We start from the raw sequence: 18,129 nt of genomic DNA, 5'->3' as shown, positions 1-18,129 counted from the left end.
TCCACCCAAATGCTTTCTAGGAAGGACTTCAATACACCAGTAGCTGCACCATATCCCAGCAGTAGGCACACAAGGCAGGAATGAAAGAGAAAGATAAAACATAAACTAAGCAAAAAGTGTAGAAACATAGGTGCCAACACAGTGGAACTGCAAATCAAGACAGGATGAGAAGCCTGACCGTGCTGTGGGAAACATGGCAAAGAGAGGGAAACTTCAAACTCCTACAAGTAAGGAAGCAGCCTCGTTTTTCCATGGCACTTTGGATCAAAGAGGACAAAACCAAGCCATTACCAAGGTTGTCCCACTTTTCTGAGTACTTACGAGATGGCTTCTTCCCGGTTTTCTCCCCAAGAGAAGCAGTGACCAAACTGAGAATCAGCAAACTCATGCAGCCCTCCTGCAGCAGCCACACTGAAATAGCCCCAGACATTCTTATTGCTGCGGAAGTTCAGCTCCTGAACTGTTCCAGAACTGGGCTTAAATCCCTGCAAAGACAGACAGACATTGCTATACACCCTAAAGAAAAAGTAAATAATCCAGAATTAGGGAAGTAATCAGAGTTCTGAAGGCCAGAGCACTTCTTGTGCTGCAACATCACATATACACAAATAAGTTCAGGCTGTGTCTAAACAGAACCATCAGCTAAATGAGATAAGGGAAGAATGCTTTATATTTGCTGCCAGAATGTTCAGCAGGGAGCAGCAGCAGGGACTGAACCTTGCTGTAAGGCCCCAGTTCTCAGCGTGTGGTCAGTTAACTACGAGTTTAAAGCACTCACCTCATCAGGATTCTCACTGGTGATACGTGCAGCGATGACATGGCCGCGGGGACAGGGGACGTGGGCTGAGTTCTCAAAGTCAATAGATCCATCTCCCCACGGAGAAACACCATACATCATTCGGATATCCTTGATCCTGTGGAGGGGGATCCCCATGGCAATCTAAGGGAAAATATAATTGAAACAGATAAATATACATCTAATAATAGTGATTATGATTATGCAAATAATAAAGCACCGCTAAGTAAGTTTCCCTCCTCCCTGAGAGTGCCTATTCCTTGAGGAATTAACTCCAACTCTCTGCAGAAGCTGATGCTGCGGTTCCAGTAGAGCAGATACACACACATGCCTGTTTTCTGGTCTCCATTGACACGTCTTGGAATGTTCATACTTCTCAGGACAGCTGAGCTCAGTGTAATATCCACCTTAAGCCCTTCAGCCACTGTTTTCCATTGAGTGATTAAAGGGCTCCAGAGAAAGCTGGCCAGTGCTGGCTCAGCTAAGGATGGGCACACTTTAAGGCCTGTTCTATTAAGGTCCTCATGAGACAGAAGGCTCCGAATTGTCAACTTGTTTCACAAAATAATCTCAGTGCTTAAAGTTGAACTATTCATAGAATCATGGAATGATTCCGGGTGGAAAGGACCTTAAGATAATCCAGTTCCAACGCCCTCTGCCATGGACAGGGATGCCTCGCACCAAACCAAGGCTCTGTCCAAACTGGCCTTGAACACTGTCAGGGATGGAGCATTCACAACTCCCTTGAGCAACCTGTTCCAGCACCTTACCTCCCTCACAGGGAAGGACTTCTTCTTTATATCTAACCTAAACTTTCCCTGTTTCAGTTTGAACACATCACCCCTTGTCCTATCGTTATAGTCCCTGATGAAGAGTCCCTCTCCAGCATCCTTGTAGCTCCTTTCAGACACTGGAAGCTGCTCTGAGGTCTCCACACAGCTTTTCTTCTCCAGGCTCAACAGCCCCAACTTTCTCAGCCTGTCTCCCTACAGGAGGTGCTCCAGCCCCTGAGCATCCTCGTGGCCTCCTCTGGACTTGTTCCAACAGCTCCATGTCCTTTTTATGTTGAGGACACCAGAACTGCACACAATGCTCCAGGTGAGGTCTCACGAGAGCAGAGAAGAGGAGCTTCTCTTCACAATCCTTTTACCTGAAGCAGTCCAGGAGAAACAACTAGAAAATAACCTCTCTTTGCTTTCCAAATCAGAAAGAGCCAAACAGCAAGGCCATAACTTAGTGAGTTATAATAGGATGGATGCATATACATCTATATATATATATACAGACACACATATATATATATATACAGTGGAATACTGAACAAAGCTTTGCTCCAGCCATAGAAGATCAACCCCAAGCTGAGAGGGTACCAAAATAAGCCTCTGAATTACTGGGTGTTCTGTAGAGCTGGACCAAAATAGGTCTTTGAATTACTGGGTGTTTTGTAGAGGAGGAGATGTGGACATGCCGTATATCACCTATCTGCACATGCAGATACAGGCCATATTTAGCAGAGCTCTCTAACACTTGGCTTTATATTCTCTCCTCTATCAGTACCACAATCTATTCATCTGCAGTGTGAGTATGCCATCTGGTTTTAACACAGAACTCTGACTCACGACAACAATCCACCCCCGTTTTATTAAGCCTTCAGCAGAACAGGTTTTTCATGCTTCATATAGTTTGAGTACTTCTGAAAGCCTCCAGGAGCCAGGGCCTGGGCACTTGACTCACCTGGAGCTGCGCTGCAGGCAGATTGACATCAGCCACCATCTCTGTGCAGGGGTGCTCCACTTGCAGGCGGGGATTCAACTCCAGAAAGTAGAAGCTGCCATCCTGGCTGTACAGGTATTCCACAGTGCCAGCACTCACGTACCCCACCATTTTGGCAAGCTTCACTGCACACTAGGATATAGGAAAAGAAGCACTTGATTTCCAGGCCCTGCACTCAGTTACTGCGCTCTGTTCATCCATTCCTCCTCCTTCAGACTTTTTGGTTGGCATTCCAAAACACACAAAAGCTTGGAACAGGCCTAAAAACTGCTCAGAGAAAAGCACGTGGCACAGGAGCTTTGATTTCCAAGTTACAGAAGCCAGAGTTTGAAGCAAATATTTAATATTCAGCATCGAACAATTCATGGAACTCTTACAGCTTGCTTTTAATGTGACAGCTGTGGAGCAGCCCTTAAAATGCATGTACCCCAAAAATAAGAGAGAAGCGCAGTTTAAATGGTTTTTGTGATATTACGTGGTATTAAATTATTGCTATATTATTTCATGGTGGACTCAGCTTTGAAATGTGAGTCCCATTGGGAATGTGAGCCCACACTAACCAGTGTGGGGGACATAACCCTATATTGCTCTACAGAAGATTCAAGAGTGCAAAACATCCTGATGATGTCAAGAAAACCCCCTAAGTGCTGCCTGTTTCTGGAGTCTCACAAGGCAAAGAGAACCCCCCTCACCTGTTCCATGTGCTCAAACACCACCGAAGTTGCAATAGAAGCAGGTGCTTCCTCAATAATCTTCTGGTGCCTGCGCTGCACGGAGCAATCCCGGCCAAAGAGCGAGATGGCATTGCCATACTGATCCGCCAGGATCTGCACCTCCAGGTGCCGGGACTGCTTGGCCAGTCTCATCACAAAGATTGGAGAGCCTGGGACTTCAGCTTGAACCTACAGCAGAGACAACACAAATACACTGATCATTCCTGTAAGCACCTTAGTCACAACCATCCCAACTGATTTTTTTAAGCAAGAAACTTCCATAGTGCTTCCCCTGGGCCACCTAAGGCTGAGAATACACTTTGTCCACTTGCATACAACTACAGCACCGTTTCCTTTCCTCTCAGCTTTCCTAAGTAACTCACAAGCTAAAGAAGGCTCATGTCCCTCAACATCTGAGTTACACTGCTCATGCCCTCTGTTACTTGGATTTATTCAGCACCTCCAATAAAGTCTGGGCATTTGACAACTGTACTGGATATGCAGATAGAGTGAAATCCTGTCAACATACAGGGCAAAGCATGAAGTCGTGATTCAAAGTAGCTAAACACACTCTGACACATAATGCAGTCTTCTTCAGCTCTTTAACGTTTCTGATACAGAGGTCTCAGAATCACCCAACCTTGAGCATTCAGAACAAGACAGCACAAACCAAAGGGAGAAGTTACCTGTCTGAAGAGGTTGGGGAAGTCATCTGCGTTGTTAACCTTCCTAATTCCTTTTCCTCCTCCTCCTTCAGAAGCCTTGATCATGACAGGGTAGCCAACCTCCTCAGCAGCCTGACCAAGATGGGCAGCAAAACATGGGTAAGTACAAAACAGTTGAAAAGATCTTTATTTTCCTGTTGATTTGTGTCCAAGCTTCTGTGCCTGCCTCTTTAGTAACCAAGACATGACTGGGATAGAAACCAAATATCCCAGTTTGAGAGGATGCCTGAAGTTGGAAAAAAGAGCAGTGCTTTTGTGACTCTTGCTTCTCAAAGCGATCATAAAATCTTTTGTCATTAAATTCACTAACTCACAGAAAAGCTTTTGTAAAAGACAGGAAGTCGTTGCACTGGGTAACACAAAGATCATGCATCCCACTGCCTTTCTTCACAAAGGAAAACTCCAAATCCTGCATTGTGCCAGCAATATTTCTTATTCTAGAAATCCTCCTCAAAGAGAAACTCGGCAAAAGATGAGATCAAGTATGAGGCCATGGGCTGTTATTAAAACCACCTCCTTCCTGCATTACCCAAAACCCAGAAGAGAGTCCTTAGTGAAATCCAACCCTGGTTCCATATCTTGCCTCGCTCCTAATTCCCACCTCATCCTGCAGGGGGGGTCCATATGAAAGATCCCTTTCCAGATTCCAAGACTCAGCTCTGTGAGGCTGACAGCCTAGTTCTAGTTTGTCCTCCCACTACAAATACATCAAACCTCTAGCTCTCTCCAGCAAGACCTCAAATACCTCCAGACCACCAGCCACCCACCCGCAGTCCATCGTCCGCGTCTTTCACATAGCCTTTTTCATACAGCTCCTGAGGAACATTGAGGATTCGCTTCTGCAGATCATTCTCCTGCCAGTCCACTCGAAGACCTGAAATAAAAGCAGCATCTTCTTAGCTCGTGAGATCTCACACAGCAGACACGAGTGAAACAAACAGCAGTCAAAACACAGTCGCAGTGGAAACAAACCAGTTCCACAAGGAACTGGTCTGGAAGCATTCAGAAGAGAGAGAATGCAGAATGCAAAGAGACATTTCTGCTTCCTGGGGAGCAGAAGCAACAAGTGATATCCTCTTTCATTTCACCTGTGCAATTCTGTCTTCTCAAACTGCATACTGCTTCCATGGAAGCAGAGTATTGACTATGTGCCCCAAAACTACACACTCCATGCTAGAAGACTGCAGAAACACCAGATATTACAGCTCTTCTGTTAGAGCTGCAGCCCATGACACAACATGGGAATTGTGCCTGGCATATCCATATATATCACAGTAGCTAAGCCTCAAATACAGATGTGAAATTCGAAACAGAGGGAACATCCCTTGGAACACCCTTTTGTGCTGAGGCACTTCTTAAAGATTAGATGGGGGGGGAAGAAAATATTACTAGAATGATCTTGATAAGCACATGGCAGTTTCCTTCTTACCACTGCCACTCCAAGGAAGAGTTGGAATGCCAGCAGTCTGTGCCACTATGGAAGAAGCAATTTTATCTCCTAAGGCCCACATTGCTTGGCTTGGAGGACCTGCAAAGAGCAAAAACGACACATGAGAAACACAAGAGACAGCAGCCATTAGGCAAACATCCAGAAGTCTAATCTAGGTTTCATGCCTATCTTTAAACATCACATGTGTCCAAAACTTTATCTAACATGCAGATTCATGTGGTTCAGGGGATGAGGCTTACTGCACCAAACATCTCCAGCACTTAGTTAACTACACTGCTAACCGGATCACAAACTTCATGGACTGTCCATGGAAAACTCCACTCTTTCCAGAAACCCTGACTACAACCACCCTCTTCAAAATGACAACAGGGACATTCAGCTTGTGAAACAACCTGCTTTAACAGGAATCTTTTCTGATTTTGCATCCACAATATTCAAAGGTGTGTTGGAGAACTTGCCAATTCTCCCATACAAGAACTAATTCCTGGCATATGTTCAAACCTTATCTGTTTTCATTAGCCTCAATTACTGGTAACAGAGTACACCATTAGACAGCACAGTGTGTTGCTCTGACTACCATAAAGAACATATCATTCACCTTGCACTTGTAAACCATCCCTCATGGCTCTCTTTTAGACTCAGGATTTTCTCCCCCTAAATTTCTCCATCTTAAAATAGGGACCAGACATCAGATCAGAGGAGTATATCCTCACCCATGAAAGCAATCCCATTTTTGTGGAGAAGCTCTGGTAGTTTAGGGTTCTCAGATGCATGGCCCCAGCCAGCCCACACAGCCTGCAGAAGAAAACAGCATAATTTACTCTTTGTTTTAGGAGAACAAGTGGAAAGAGGAAGCATGCAGATACTTAACGTCTTTCTTTTCCCCACTGGAAACAGCCTGGTAACATTCAGAAGCCAGACCAGTCCCCTGAACTACATGGTAAGCTCAGTTTAAAGGGCTACTGCCTTGCATCTTGTAGACAAGTCAAAGAAGGCTGCTGCAGGAAGCTGTCGAAGAGCAACCAAGTGCAGGGAAGCAAAAGGCTGAAGGGAACCTTCCACCTCCTGCAGGTATTCATGCTGGGAAATCCACTGCACTGTAACAAGCATTGTGCCCTCTGGTGCTAGCAGAGATCTGTGATTTCAATTTCTTTGACCTATCTCCCCAGAGAGACGACTGCTTAGTATGTTAGCTCCTTTTTTGAGAAGTACTTTTGACCCTTCTCACCTGCACTGGAATCCGCTTTGCAATATCAAGAATGAGTTCCACATTTGCATAGTTGTTATTGTTTGGTCCTCCTGGAACTGGGACGTAGTGATCTGCCATTTTAATATACTCTGCAAACACAAAGAAGGGCTCTTTTAGGTTGCAAACCTAATAAACGGGACTTGGTCTAAAATTCCCTAAATGGAATGGATGGAAGTACCCCATCTCCTCCCAGAAGGATCAGTTACTTGCCAGAATGGGACGCGATGCACGGACAAACATTGAACTTCTTGTGCGCACAGAGGTCTGTGCGAGGAGAGGGTTCTGCACCTTCACTGGTCTTCACCACTCACCTGCATTTGCTTTCAGATCCTCAGGAGTCACCATAACAACAAATCTGATGGCCCTCTCGTTTCGAAACATCTCGTAGGACCACCGGCGGATGGACCTCATGCACTTCACCGCTGCAATGCCATTATTTGCTATCAGCACCTGAGCACGTTAGAAGCAGGGATGAAACAGAGTCTAAACAATACCAAATGATAATGAGAACAGTTCTCTGAAGACTCTTGGTCCAATTCTGGGGCTGTGCAGTTTCCTTGGGCAGCATTCAATTCAGCAAGAACATTTAATGGCCCATCAGTCAATTTAGAAATTGGCTCTTGCTTGACCATAAAGACTTTAATGTATTATGTCTCATTTGGATTAAAGAGCAGGACACAGGAAAATAGGCCTAACAAGTACCTAAAACTTCCAATACCTGATAAGAAAAGACTTCATTCATTAAATGATATTTCTAAATACATTTCTCAGTGTTTTTCCAGTCTACTTTTGTTACAGCTCTCCATAAATCCTTCTGTAGCTGCACAAGTGCTCAAGCTCACTAAGTTTTTCCCCCGTCACACTAAGCTAAAACAATGGGATGTTTATTTATCACATAGCAAATGAAACGGGAACACAATGGTTATAGGCACAAGCACAACTTTCAACTTCAGGAATATTAACTTTGGTAGCAGCAATGGACAGCCTTCTCGAGAGACATCCTAGCTCAAGGGAAGGGAACACAATGCAACATGCTGAAGAGAAAGAGGTCAATAATTTACCTTTTCAATAACCTTATTCCCTCCAAACCGAGTAACAAATTCTGCTGGAGAAGCCACAGTGAAATCCCGCTGCACATCAACTTTCTTCCTGTCCCGGCCCTGCTTCACAAGGTGTAAACCAGACATGCTGGGCCTAGGGAAATTGTGGGAGACAGAAAAAGGCAACTTGGCAGTGCAAATGTACACAGATCATTGTTAAAGTTCCCCCTGACCATATTTCCCAGGCAGAGAAGCAGATCACTCCTTGCCTCCAGGCCACCGGGACCTGGTCCTCAGCTTTTACAGGGATGACTGGTTACGAAGGAGGGATGAACAGTAGGAAGGTATTTAAACAACTCAGTGCTTTGGGAAGACCCAACAGCAACCAAGGGGGACAGTGCTATTAGAGAAGTGGTGCCACTCCAGCATCAGTCCCCAGGAGCCAGGCAGGCCCTCCTGGCTGCCCTTGAACCAGTGGAAACCCATCAGGAACCTCTGCCCTGATCAGCTGCTGGAGAGCTGCTACCATTGAGCAACACCACAGGGAGGGCACGACGCGAAAACCAAGCCAAGGACATGTGCAGCATCTAGAGATCTCCCTTCATAAGCACAGCCACTGAGGTCAGGCAGCTGAGAGCTGTAACTGTGGGGCTCACTGCCCCACAGAAGGTTTGGAGCAACCTGGCTGCAATGAGCTGCTGTTAGAGGTGTTCTGTGACAGCCTGAGAGGAAACAGGCAGACTGTCCCTCACTTTACCCCATAAATATGTTCCAGCCTATGAAGATTTACCCATCTGGAATGCAGACCCTCCTTAACTCTGCATCAGTAACGTGTGTTCTGACCAAGAAATTTGCTGATGAAGGAAGCCTTGGTCAAACAGTAGCGAGTGTCTGGTTAACTCCAGGTTCTTCTCTTATGCATGTTTCCTCTGAACGAGCACGGTGCTAAAGCAGCCTAGACCTTGCAGTACACATTAACAAGGAAGAGCTGGATCCATGTCATCCAGAACAACCTACTCAAAAAGCTATGTGCCAAATCTGGTACAATCAACTATGAACTGTATGAGAAGGAAAGGTGACATTTTCAGGTAAGGCAAGATCAGTGCCCAGATCTGACCATAAAGACATGCCAATCTACCCCACACAGGACAAAGCAGGTTCCTCCCTTCTACTGTGGCAAACCCTGATTCTGTTTTTAAGGTTTTCCAGAACAGCAAGAAAGCAGCCCTTGAAGCTCAGACACATCAGTCTTTCTCTCCCATGACAAATGCCCATGCTTGACTTCAAGTTGAGTCTTGGTATAAGTGAAAACCTGTTTTATGCAGAGTGAAAGCAGTCTTGAAACGATCCCTGAAGCCAAGAGTGGAGAAGGTAACAGGGAAACAAGATCAGTGGGGTGATTTTAAAGCACACTACAAAAACAGATGCCTGTCTCCCAGTGCGAGTCTGGGATATTCAACTGGCTGCACACCCAGTCCAGTAACCTGCTAGCTGATACAAACAGAAAGGCACAGACCGAGTGAGGTGCACAAAGCTTCTCCCCTGTATTACTTTCCCTTCTTCTTAACTGCACTTTCAGAGATAAACAGTCAATGAACTTAAAACTCGTTGCTATCAGCAAGAGTTCAGACTGCTGTTACAAAGCTCAAGAATTCAAGGAGAGGAGCTAACAGGCAAAAAAAAGAGGAAAGGTGCAGTTAAGGTTGAATTTCTACTAAATCTGTGTGTTTAAAGAGGGTCAGACTCTGTGTCAAGGAGCACAGTCCAGCAAGTGAGACAGGTTAATTCACTGCAGGTTTATTGAGGGCAGTCACACCAAAAATAGGAATAAAAGAGATCAAAATCCTGGGCTCAGAATGTGTGAACACACACGAATAGGAACTATCCTGCCTGTAGTAGTTTCTACTATACGCATAAAGATACTGCTCCAGCTCAAATGTCAAAAGAACCAGAGGTTCATCATCCAAAATAATGCACAAACACTTGTTTATGAGCAAGCAGAGTTCAGTTTCCTTTGTGGCAGCAAACATATCAAGAACATTAGCTGTATTTACCAATAACCACCGGCTGCATATTGTGTCAGAACAGGAGAGATGATTCTTTTTCTGTAGGGTAAGACGAAGCAGAAGTTGGGCAGCACAGCAAAAAGAACACTGAGCTCTAAACAAAACAGGATAAATGCTGAGTTGAGCCATCCCTCCTAATCACCAGCTCACAGATGCTGTGTTTTGTTAGGCAAGACCTTCCAAAACACCCGTCTATCCTTCAGAGCTGATAGAGCAGGAAGTCACAGAATCTCCAACTCTTTTAACACTGATTCCCCCACTAAAATGTATTCTAGCATCCTGCTTACAGACTGCGTGCACAGATACCTCAAGGTAACTGGCAAGGTTTCAAAGGATGAAACGAACATGGGAAAACAGCAGTATGCATTCCCAGTCTGGAGCGCCATTCCCACTTTTTGTGTATCTTTATGCGTATAGCCCAGCAGAGCTGCTGCACCGCGGAGATGCTCGCATGGGTAACTCTTACCTTTGCAGCATGTGATATCTCATTTCCTGACTCTGCTCTGCAGAATCCTCCATGCTGTCTCAGTGAGGGAATGAGCAGATCTCAGGCTGGCTTACGACTCCTCTAGTGCTGCTGCTGCTATTTGATTCTGAGAGCCCTGCAGGAGCAAGCTGCAAACAGCCTCCTGCGCTCGGTGCAGTTCTCCTTCAAGCCGCGCCGCTTCCCAGATTGCTTCGCTCTTTTAACCTTTGTCCCTTGCTTTCCACCACCCCTCTCTGTGTGTGAGCCGCTCTCCCGTGACGCAGCACGCACAGTGCGGGGAGCAGCTTCCCCCTTCTGCATTCAGAGGAAAGCAGCTAATCAGGAAAGAGAGAAAATGAGCTACAGGTTACGCAACCAGGCTTAACGCCCAGCACCGCTGTGGCAGCCCCGGTGATGTGCGGCGGCTCCCCCAGCCAGTGGTGAGCCCCAGCTCCTGCTCCCCACAGTGGAAGTCATGCAAGGAAGTGGAGACCACAGGGTTGTCCCCATGTGCTCCCCCAGCATCCAGAGAAACCGACGTGCCTAGATGGGAGCAGGCACCTCACTGCCGACAGCAAAGGAGCAGCACAGGGGCTGGTCTGCCCCAAGAATGCAAGCCACACACAGGATTTAATAGCACATTTCCAGGAGGGGTGGGGAGGTGGCAAGGAAAGCAATTCCAGAGGTGCCAAGACAGTTTGCACAGGCACACAGGACACAGTAGTGACCCAGCCATAGACAACAGAACGTGCTGGGCACCAGCTTGGAAGCTGGGAGACCCGGACAAGTCACAGCTTCTGTGCCTCTGTGTCTCCACCTCTAAAATGGAAATGAAATTCCTCCAAGTGCTATCAAAATGAAGTGTCCCAAGGTTCAATAACATCATTGGAGAAAGGAACAAAGTATGCTCAGTACTGAGCCCATACATAAACTACAAGCTTGGGGGTAAGGCCAGGATAAGGACGATGACTGCAGCTGTACAGCGAGGAGCAAACTTGGCCTGGAACTAGACGCAGCAACCGGGCCACATTTCTCAATTCCATGACATTTGGGCCTGTTCCAGTGCAGGGCCATCTGCGGGCAGCACAGCTTTGATTCCATAGCACACACTCTTGGAGTGTGTGTGCATCACCCAGGAGAGGATCGCTTAATAAAAGGAACAAGGAGGAAAAGTGTCACATTCACATGATGACAGCATGGAACCCTGAGGGCAACGTAAGGTCACCGCAGGGGACAGGGAGCTAAGAACAGCAGAGTCAAAATCAGCAGCGACCAGCATGTGCCCGATAAAGTGCAAGCAAAACAACCCTCTGCAGATCGGTTTCCTCGAGATTTGTCGGCAGAAGGGCAAAGGGGACAGCGACACACTGTGGTAGTGAGAGGGGAGAGGAATCACCAGAGACAAGACAGGGAAAGAAGAAACAGAAAACCCCAACGTTATGCATCTACTTAATAACTGAATTCCTCTCTCACATCTCCGCCTTTGTTCCTATTTGAAGAACTGCTCAAACTGCCCAACTTTCCCATTCAACTCCTTTTAAAACAGCAGTATGCAACCTGCGGGGCCTCTGGCCACAGCACTCACCCAGGGGTGCTGCAGACCTTGCTCCCACACCCAGCAGGCACAGATGGAGCCACGACGCTCTGCTCTCCCAGGTTCTCCAGGCTCCCACTTCCCTTCACCTCTGCAGGGAGGCCACCACAAACTCACCATGCCATCGGGTCCAAGGAAGCCGTCATAAGGGCTGAGAATCACAAACCTACAGACTCTGCTTGAGAAAATCTCTGTCACCTTCTCTTCTGGTTCCCACCATGCAAGACCAGCAAAACCCAACTGATACTCATAGAATCCCAGACTGATTTAGGCAGGAAAGGACCTTAAAGCTCATCTGGTTCCAAAGCCTGCAATAGGCAGGGACACCTTCCACTAGTACAAGTTGCTCCAAGCCCCATCCAACCTGGCCTTGAACACTGCCAGGGATGGAAGCAGTGAATGCTATATTCCATCATTTTCAAAACAAAACACTTGCATGATCTACAGCTCTGTTACATTTCCTCCGGTTCTGACCCTGATTTGGTTAAAATTTATACACAGTACAACTGAAAGATTATTTTTCAGGCTTCACAAAAGCAGTTTCCCAAATATCTGCTCCAAAAGCCCCCCACCCACAGCCCCAAACCCAAACAGTGTCTGAGCATTGTAGCTGCAAGGAAACAAATCCCACACGTACACACACAGCTTGACGTTACAGGAGCAGCTTCAGCACTGCTCAAAGCCATTCATCCTACCTCCTCTCAGCTGAATTCACTGCTGGGAAATCAACAGCCACGATTTGCTGCAACATCCCTGCACAAATACGCTACCCCAGGATGTTGTTCTCATACAATACTTACCATGGAACACGCACACTCCCTACAAACCTCATTTCCTAAACGTAACACTACTCAGAGCCCAAAAGGCAAATAGCATATGAAAACCATCCCCCTCTTCAGTCCCTAGGCCTGCTGGCAGACAAAGGGGAAGCCTGTGCAGCTCTCTCCTGTTCTAGCCTCCAAGATAAAAAGCATCTATTAGAGCCACATACCTGACGCACATCGCAGCCAGGAGCCTGCATTGATCCCAGCACTGCAACATGCCAAGTGCCATCAGTGACGTAGCGGTTTGTTCCAAAGGCAGTGATGCACCAGCTGCCTTGTTTGAAAGGCAGCCTTCAGGAGACTGCAGCACACACACACACACACCCTGAGAATGGACTATTTTTCCCCCCCTCTGGATTTGGCCTGCAAAGGATGTGGAGAGATGGCAGCAGCACCATCAGTTTGGGCTTTCTGTCTCGTAAATATGTAAGCTCTGCTGTGAACATATATCTGATCTGGGTGGTAAGGCTCGAGCCAGCTGGAGCATCCATAAGATCTGCTCCTGTTTTAGATCTGCCCTTCCAATCGATTTCACAGAAAGGCAGAGAGAAAGAGCAAGGACAGGCACAGTGTGGTAAGGAATGCAGAATTCCAGAGCTGGACTAAATGGCTCACTCTGTCTCAGGCAATAGGCACTGGGAGGCAGCAAACTGGACCTATTCAGAGACAGTGTGCACCCGTGATTTTAAAGAGACAGAGCAGCTGGCTTGAATGCAGACACTGATGGGTATCAGTGCTTCAACCGATAAATCAAAGACAACAAATCTCAACCCAACTCTGACAAAGGATTGAGCACAAGGATTTCAGGAAATTAAACCAAGGATGCGCCACAAAAAACCAAGCTCAGCCCTCTCCCTACTCCTGGCTAAACAGCTCCACTTCCCTGCTAGCGCAGGTTTTGAGCAGCCTCAGGGCAGGTCTTTAGCCTAAGGTAGTATTTTGGTTCCCAAACTACAGAGCTGTTGATACAGAGTATTCTGATAGGGGCAAAATAGAACCTCCTCATCTTTCCAATTATAAAAATATCAGATAAGTAAGCAACTTAGAGCTGCTGTCACCACTGTGGTACCTCAGCCCGCAAATCTCTGCAACACCTCCCTACAAATCACTGAGTTTCGAGATGATGTTTCCCATGTTAACTGAGTCAAAGGGAGTAAAATACCTCTTACAGCACTATAAAACTATCCCTGTTGAGAAGTATGCAGAAGAAAAGTTCTTTAAAGTGGATTTGTTCACTAAACAGAGTAGCTTTCAAGAGGTGGTCGGTGTAACTGAGAGCAGTTCAGAACCCAACACACCTGACAAGCTCCATCTTTTCCAGCAGATACAGGAGGGAATTCAACCTTTCTCTCCTGGTCGATGAAATTCTAAACATACATCACAACAGCCCTCACTGTCAGAAGGGGGAACAAAATGGAATCAAAGCCTTTGGTCTGGCAGGGGTTCCTTAGGGATGCACAGCTCCATTTCAGTAACTTGCAGAAACATGCAGCAGTATCACTCTGCCCTACCTGCTGAGCCAACAGCAGTATCACAGCAAAGGAAACCTCAGCAAGCAGCATGGAATTCCAGTTCATTTATTGGTCTCCTGGCCCCTGAGATGCCAACCCCTGTGCTAAAACCTCAGCAGCACCACGGCAACCAAGAGCATGGACAGCAGAGCCAGAGGAGGAGGAGCCTTCAACACCAGCAGTGGCTGTGGAATGGGAAAGATTCAATTCAGCAAAGTAGAAATCCCTTCTGGTGCAGCTGGAGCAGTCTTGGATGCAGCAGTGACAGCATCAGCCCTGCAGATACTGAAGTGTGCTTGCATTTCTATCACCCATTTGTGCATACTATCACAGCACCACTTTCTTACACGACCATTTCTACCAGATCAATGCTCTAAAGTGTAATCTTCTCCTGACCACAAACAGTTGGACTGGAAAGGGATAGATCTTAATTCAGAACCAGCTCAAAAGGATCCTTTATTTCTTTCAGTACTCTGTGCACTCACCCTACAACTGGTTTCTAAGCAGGGACTGGTTTCTAAGCAGTGACCCAGTGCCAGGCTGGCCACACTCAACGTACCACTGTCCACACTAGAATTGAGGCATTCTTCCAAAACTACTTAAATAGCCAATTAGTTCTTCTTAAGCACCTCAGTAATTTATTGAGACTATTTACTGAAAGTCCAAACATTGCGAGATGCTAAAGGCTGAAGCCTCTTTGGGCTTAATATCAGAAGTAACAGACAAACTACTTCCTAAAATTTGGCTTTCAGTCACTGTGAGCCTGTCAGGTGCTCTACACCCGTTGCTTATGAAACCAGAGCCCTCATGTATAAATACCAGCAGGCGTGCAGGATTTCAGTCTATTTTAAACAAGAATTTGATACAAGATACTACCTTTGAAGCTGGGATTTAATTTTAGTATTAGTCAGGAACAATTTATTACAAAACAAACAGACCCAAAGACTTTCCAGGTGGCATTTATAGAGAAGTGTTTTAATCTACCACTGTAATCCCAGGATGGAGCAGAGCAACTGGCTAACAGCTCACTACACTATGAGCAACAACTGGATCCCAACAGAGCTACCATGTTCAGCTGGAAGTGCTGATGGAAACTTCTGAACTTAAAGACAACACAATTATTTTGCCTGGAAGCAGAAGGAATAAGAAACAATTGCATGTCGGGTTTATTATGTAAAGGAGCAATGTGGTCAGTGCAGGGTGTCCCTGCCCATGGGCAGGGGGCTCGAACTGGATGAGCTTTCAGGTCCCTTCCAACACAAACCACTCCATGATTCCACAAAAATGTAATAAGAGTAAATTTTGTTGATGGGAACTGCACATCACTGGAGTATTTTCTTCAAGGACACTTGTTTTCAATGGTAGATGCTGTAACTAACACAGCAAGAAGGGCATTTACATGATTTTTATTACTATATAACTCTAAATCAAGCAAGACAAGAATCAGACCATTTCAGTCCCCATGGTTATTCTTCCAACACACAACCTCTGTTGAGTGCTACAGCTCCACACACCGATTTGAAGTTCATTATCAGTGTGGCTTTCCCAATCCTTTATAGCAGCAGCCAACTGGCTCAAAGCTGTCCGCAGACCTCTGTCAGGATGGAAGCCTGGCTTGTACAACCTGACCTAGCAAGAGCATAAACACCTAACAAGATCAATAAGGAGATGATGGAACACCACAGCGCACACACACTCTGCATGCTCAAATGAGGAAACAGGAGTTGGCACACCGAGCATCCTGAGCTGGATCAGGATTGATTGATCAGACGTCGCAGAAGGCTCCCAGCAGCTCAGACCTGCAAAGCTCAGGTACTGAACACACACCAAGCAGTCTACTGAAGCAACTATGCTTCATGAACTGGCAACATGATGTCATTTCCAAGAGCAATAAAGAAGTGGCAATGCCTATTGCTACAGGCAACTCACAACCTCTTTTTCATCTGATTAAATTCTGGCTTTTAAACGTAATTGTTCCCCCAGTAGGACTCTGCAGCAAAGCCCCTGACCTCAAATACAACCTGTCTGTATCTTTACCTGACCAAAATCTCCTGTGTGAAACTAACCACCAAATGGAAAGATTCCTGGCAACTCCTTCAAACAGGATACGCTCTCTTGGACCTCACCTTGCTTGATCCACCGGTCACACTGCACACAGCTCCCCACAGATTTATCTTGGTCGCTTTAGAAAGTGGGGTACCTTTGTGATTACCAAAAGGAAGTTGGAAGCAAGAACACCAGTGTTCCATTAATTCACTGTCACAGAGTGACCGCAGGCTACTTGCTGAACTTGTCTTTGTCTCAGTTTCTCCATTTGCAAACACTATTTGGAAATCTCCTCATGAAAAGAACTGCCATCCTGCTTTATGTTAGAAAAACAGCTTATAATGCTGGAACTTTTTTATTTGAATTGGCATTTCTCTCCAATTTAACTAGAGTCAAGTACCCTCCAAAGAGAGTGCCAAAGTAAGCAAGTTACAACAGAGGAGCTCAAGGTTCACACCTATTGCATTACAGCTCTCCGATGCCAGACAGCATCCTAAAGGTTGCTTAAGTTTCTTGCTCTCCTACTGTCTGTTTCCACACTAATGATCATGTGTTCATCCAGTTTCTTCTGTTCCTAAAATATATATAGTTACAGGGCTACAATTTTTCCTGCTGTAAACTTACCTTTTGTGCTGCCAAACTGGCAGCCTTTGGAAAGGTAATCCCCTTTAAATTTGCTTTAAGATTTTACATCTGTTATGTTAGTGCCAGCTGGCTGAACATATCCATCAGCAGGACTAGAGCAACTCAGCAAAGCATGGACTCAGAAATGCATTTCCTTCTTTACCATGCTAAGAAGGTTTGCAAACAGGTGACTGTCAAGTGCTGCAGTAAATCTGGGTCTTAGGAAGACTTTTAACATGTCCAATATGACATTTTGGACATGTCACATATCCATTTTCATAAACAGAACAAGTAGGCATGAAACAACTGCAGGGTAGTGGGAATTCAGACGATGGAAAGCATTAAACTGGAAGGACGCAAGAAGTGGGGCTTTGGCAAGGATTCATTCCAACACCAATACTCTTTAGCATTGTCATTTTAAATTTATCTGTTATGAGCTTACCATCAAATCAGGAATGACTGAAGATGCTTTGGAATCAAGAATCTAATTCTAAAGGCATTAGGCAAGGTGGCAAAGTAACCTGAAATGAGCTGCCACAATTCAGTGCTGATAAGTGCAAATACTACACCTAGTAAAAGATAACTTTATCAGCATTCAGCGTGGTGATTGTTCATGGACTGCTGTTCCCCACATACATCACCTCCTTGCTCTACCCAGCACTTGGCAAGGTTTCAAGTACAGCACTGGCCGCCAGACCTCCTGGGATGTGGGAAGCAAAGGAAGGGGACATGGAAGGTACTGACCAGACACCAAGAAACATCTGTACACACTGAAAAGTACAAGACACCTCCTCTGTAACAGAGCAAATCCAACGGCCACATCCGACTAGTGGTATGCAAACCAGCACTACTGTAAAAATAAAGGGGCCTTTTGACAGAGAAATATTAACACCAGGATCTCAAAAGCCCAACTTCATAGTTTATTTAAGCCACAAAGAATTAGGAGCAGGAGCAACATCACCCTTCTCCCAGCCAGGAGACCAACATCGGCCTGAGCCTCAAGCAGCAGCAGCTATCATGGAAAGCCTTGGCTCATCACTACCCTGCAGGGTGACAGCCTTTATTTAATCAACAAAACTTTCCCCATCCAAGCCAAAAAGCGATATGGAGTCATTGACCTTCTCGAGGGGTGATGCCAATTCTCTGGCTACATATAAAACAGCAAATCCTACATAAAGACATAATAAGCAAATAATGTTCTTGCTCTCAACAAACATGACCCACCTGAGAGACACACAAGTGAAACCTTTAA

General features: G+C 45.9%; 1 protein-coding gene across 3 annotated transcripts in view; it reads right to left on the bottom strand.

The window, feature by feature from the left end:
• The window catches only part of ACACA (acetyl-CoA carboxylase alpha), a 113,400-nt gene that overhangs the window by 87,244 nt on the left and 8,027 nt on the right, over nucleotides 1–18,129 (bottom strand). For 2 of the 3 annotated variants that reach the window (XM_061363377.1, XM_061363376.1), the window contains exons 4-14: nucleotides 7,768–7,900; nucleotides 7,018–7,156; nucleotides 6,686–6,795; nucleotides 6,171–6,252; nucleotides 5,437–5,535; nucleotides 4,775–4,881; nucleotides 3,969–4,079; nucleotides 3,262–3,471; nucleotides 2,531–2,701; nucleotides 779–940; nucleotides 322–485 (exon numbers count right to left, since the gene is read on the bottom strand). In XM_061363377.1, coding sequence (XP_061219361.1) covers nucleotides 322–485; nucleotides 779–940; nucleotides 2,531–2,701; nucleotides 3,262–3,471; nucleotides 3,969–4,079; nucleotides 4,775–4,881; nucleotides 5,437–5,535; nucleotides 6,171–6,252; nucleotides 6,686–6,795; nucleotides 7,018–7,156; nucleotides 7,768–7,900 — 1,488 coding nt within the window. Of the gene's footprint in view, nucleotides 1–321; nucleotides 486–778; nucleotides 941–2,530; nucleotides 2,702–3,261; nucleotides 3,472–3,968; nucleotides 4,080–4,774; nucleotides 4,882–5,436; nucleotides 5,536–6,170; nucleotides 6,253–6,685; nucleotides 6,796–7,017; nucleotides 7,157–7,767; nucleotides 7,901–10,278; nucleotides 10,415–18,129 lie in introns of those variants that run through there. The other variant, XM_061363375.1, reaches the window with a different exon arrangement.

Source organism: Neopsephotus bourkii, unplaced genomic scaffold (genome assembly GCF_033783945.1).
Source record: "Neopsephotus bourkii isolate Nb327-2 ecotype Australia unplaced genomic scaffold, CSIRO-AGI_Nbou_v1 NB_1154, whole genome shotgun sequence".
NCBI lineage: Eukaryota > Metazoa > Chordata > Aves > Psittaciformes > Psittacidae > Neopsephotus > Neopsephotus bourkii.
The sequence above is the reverse complement of the archived record's forward strand: the minus strand, read 5'-3'. Positions and strand labels throughout refer to the sequence as shown.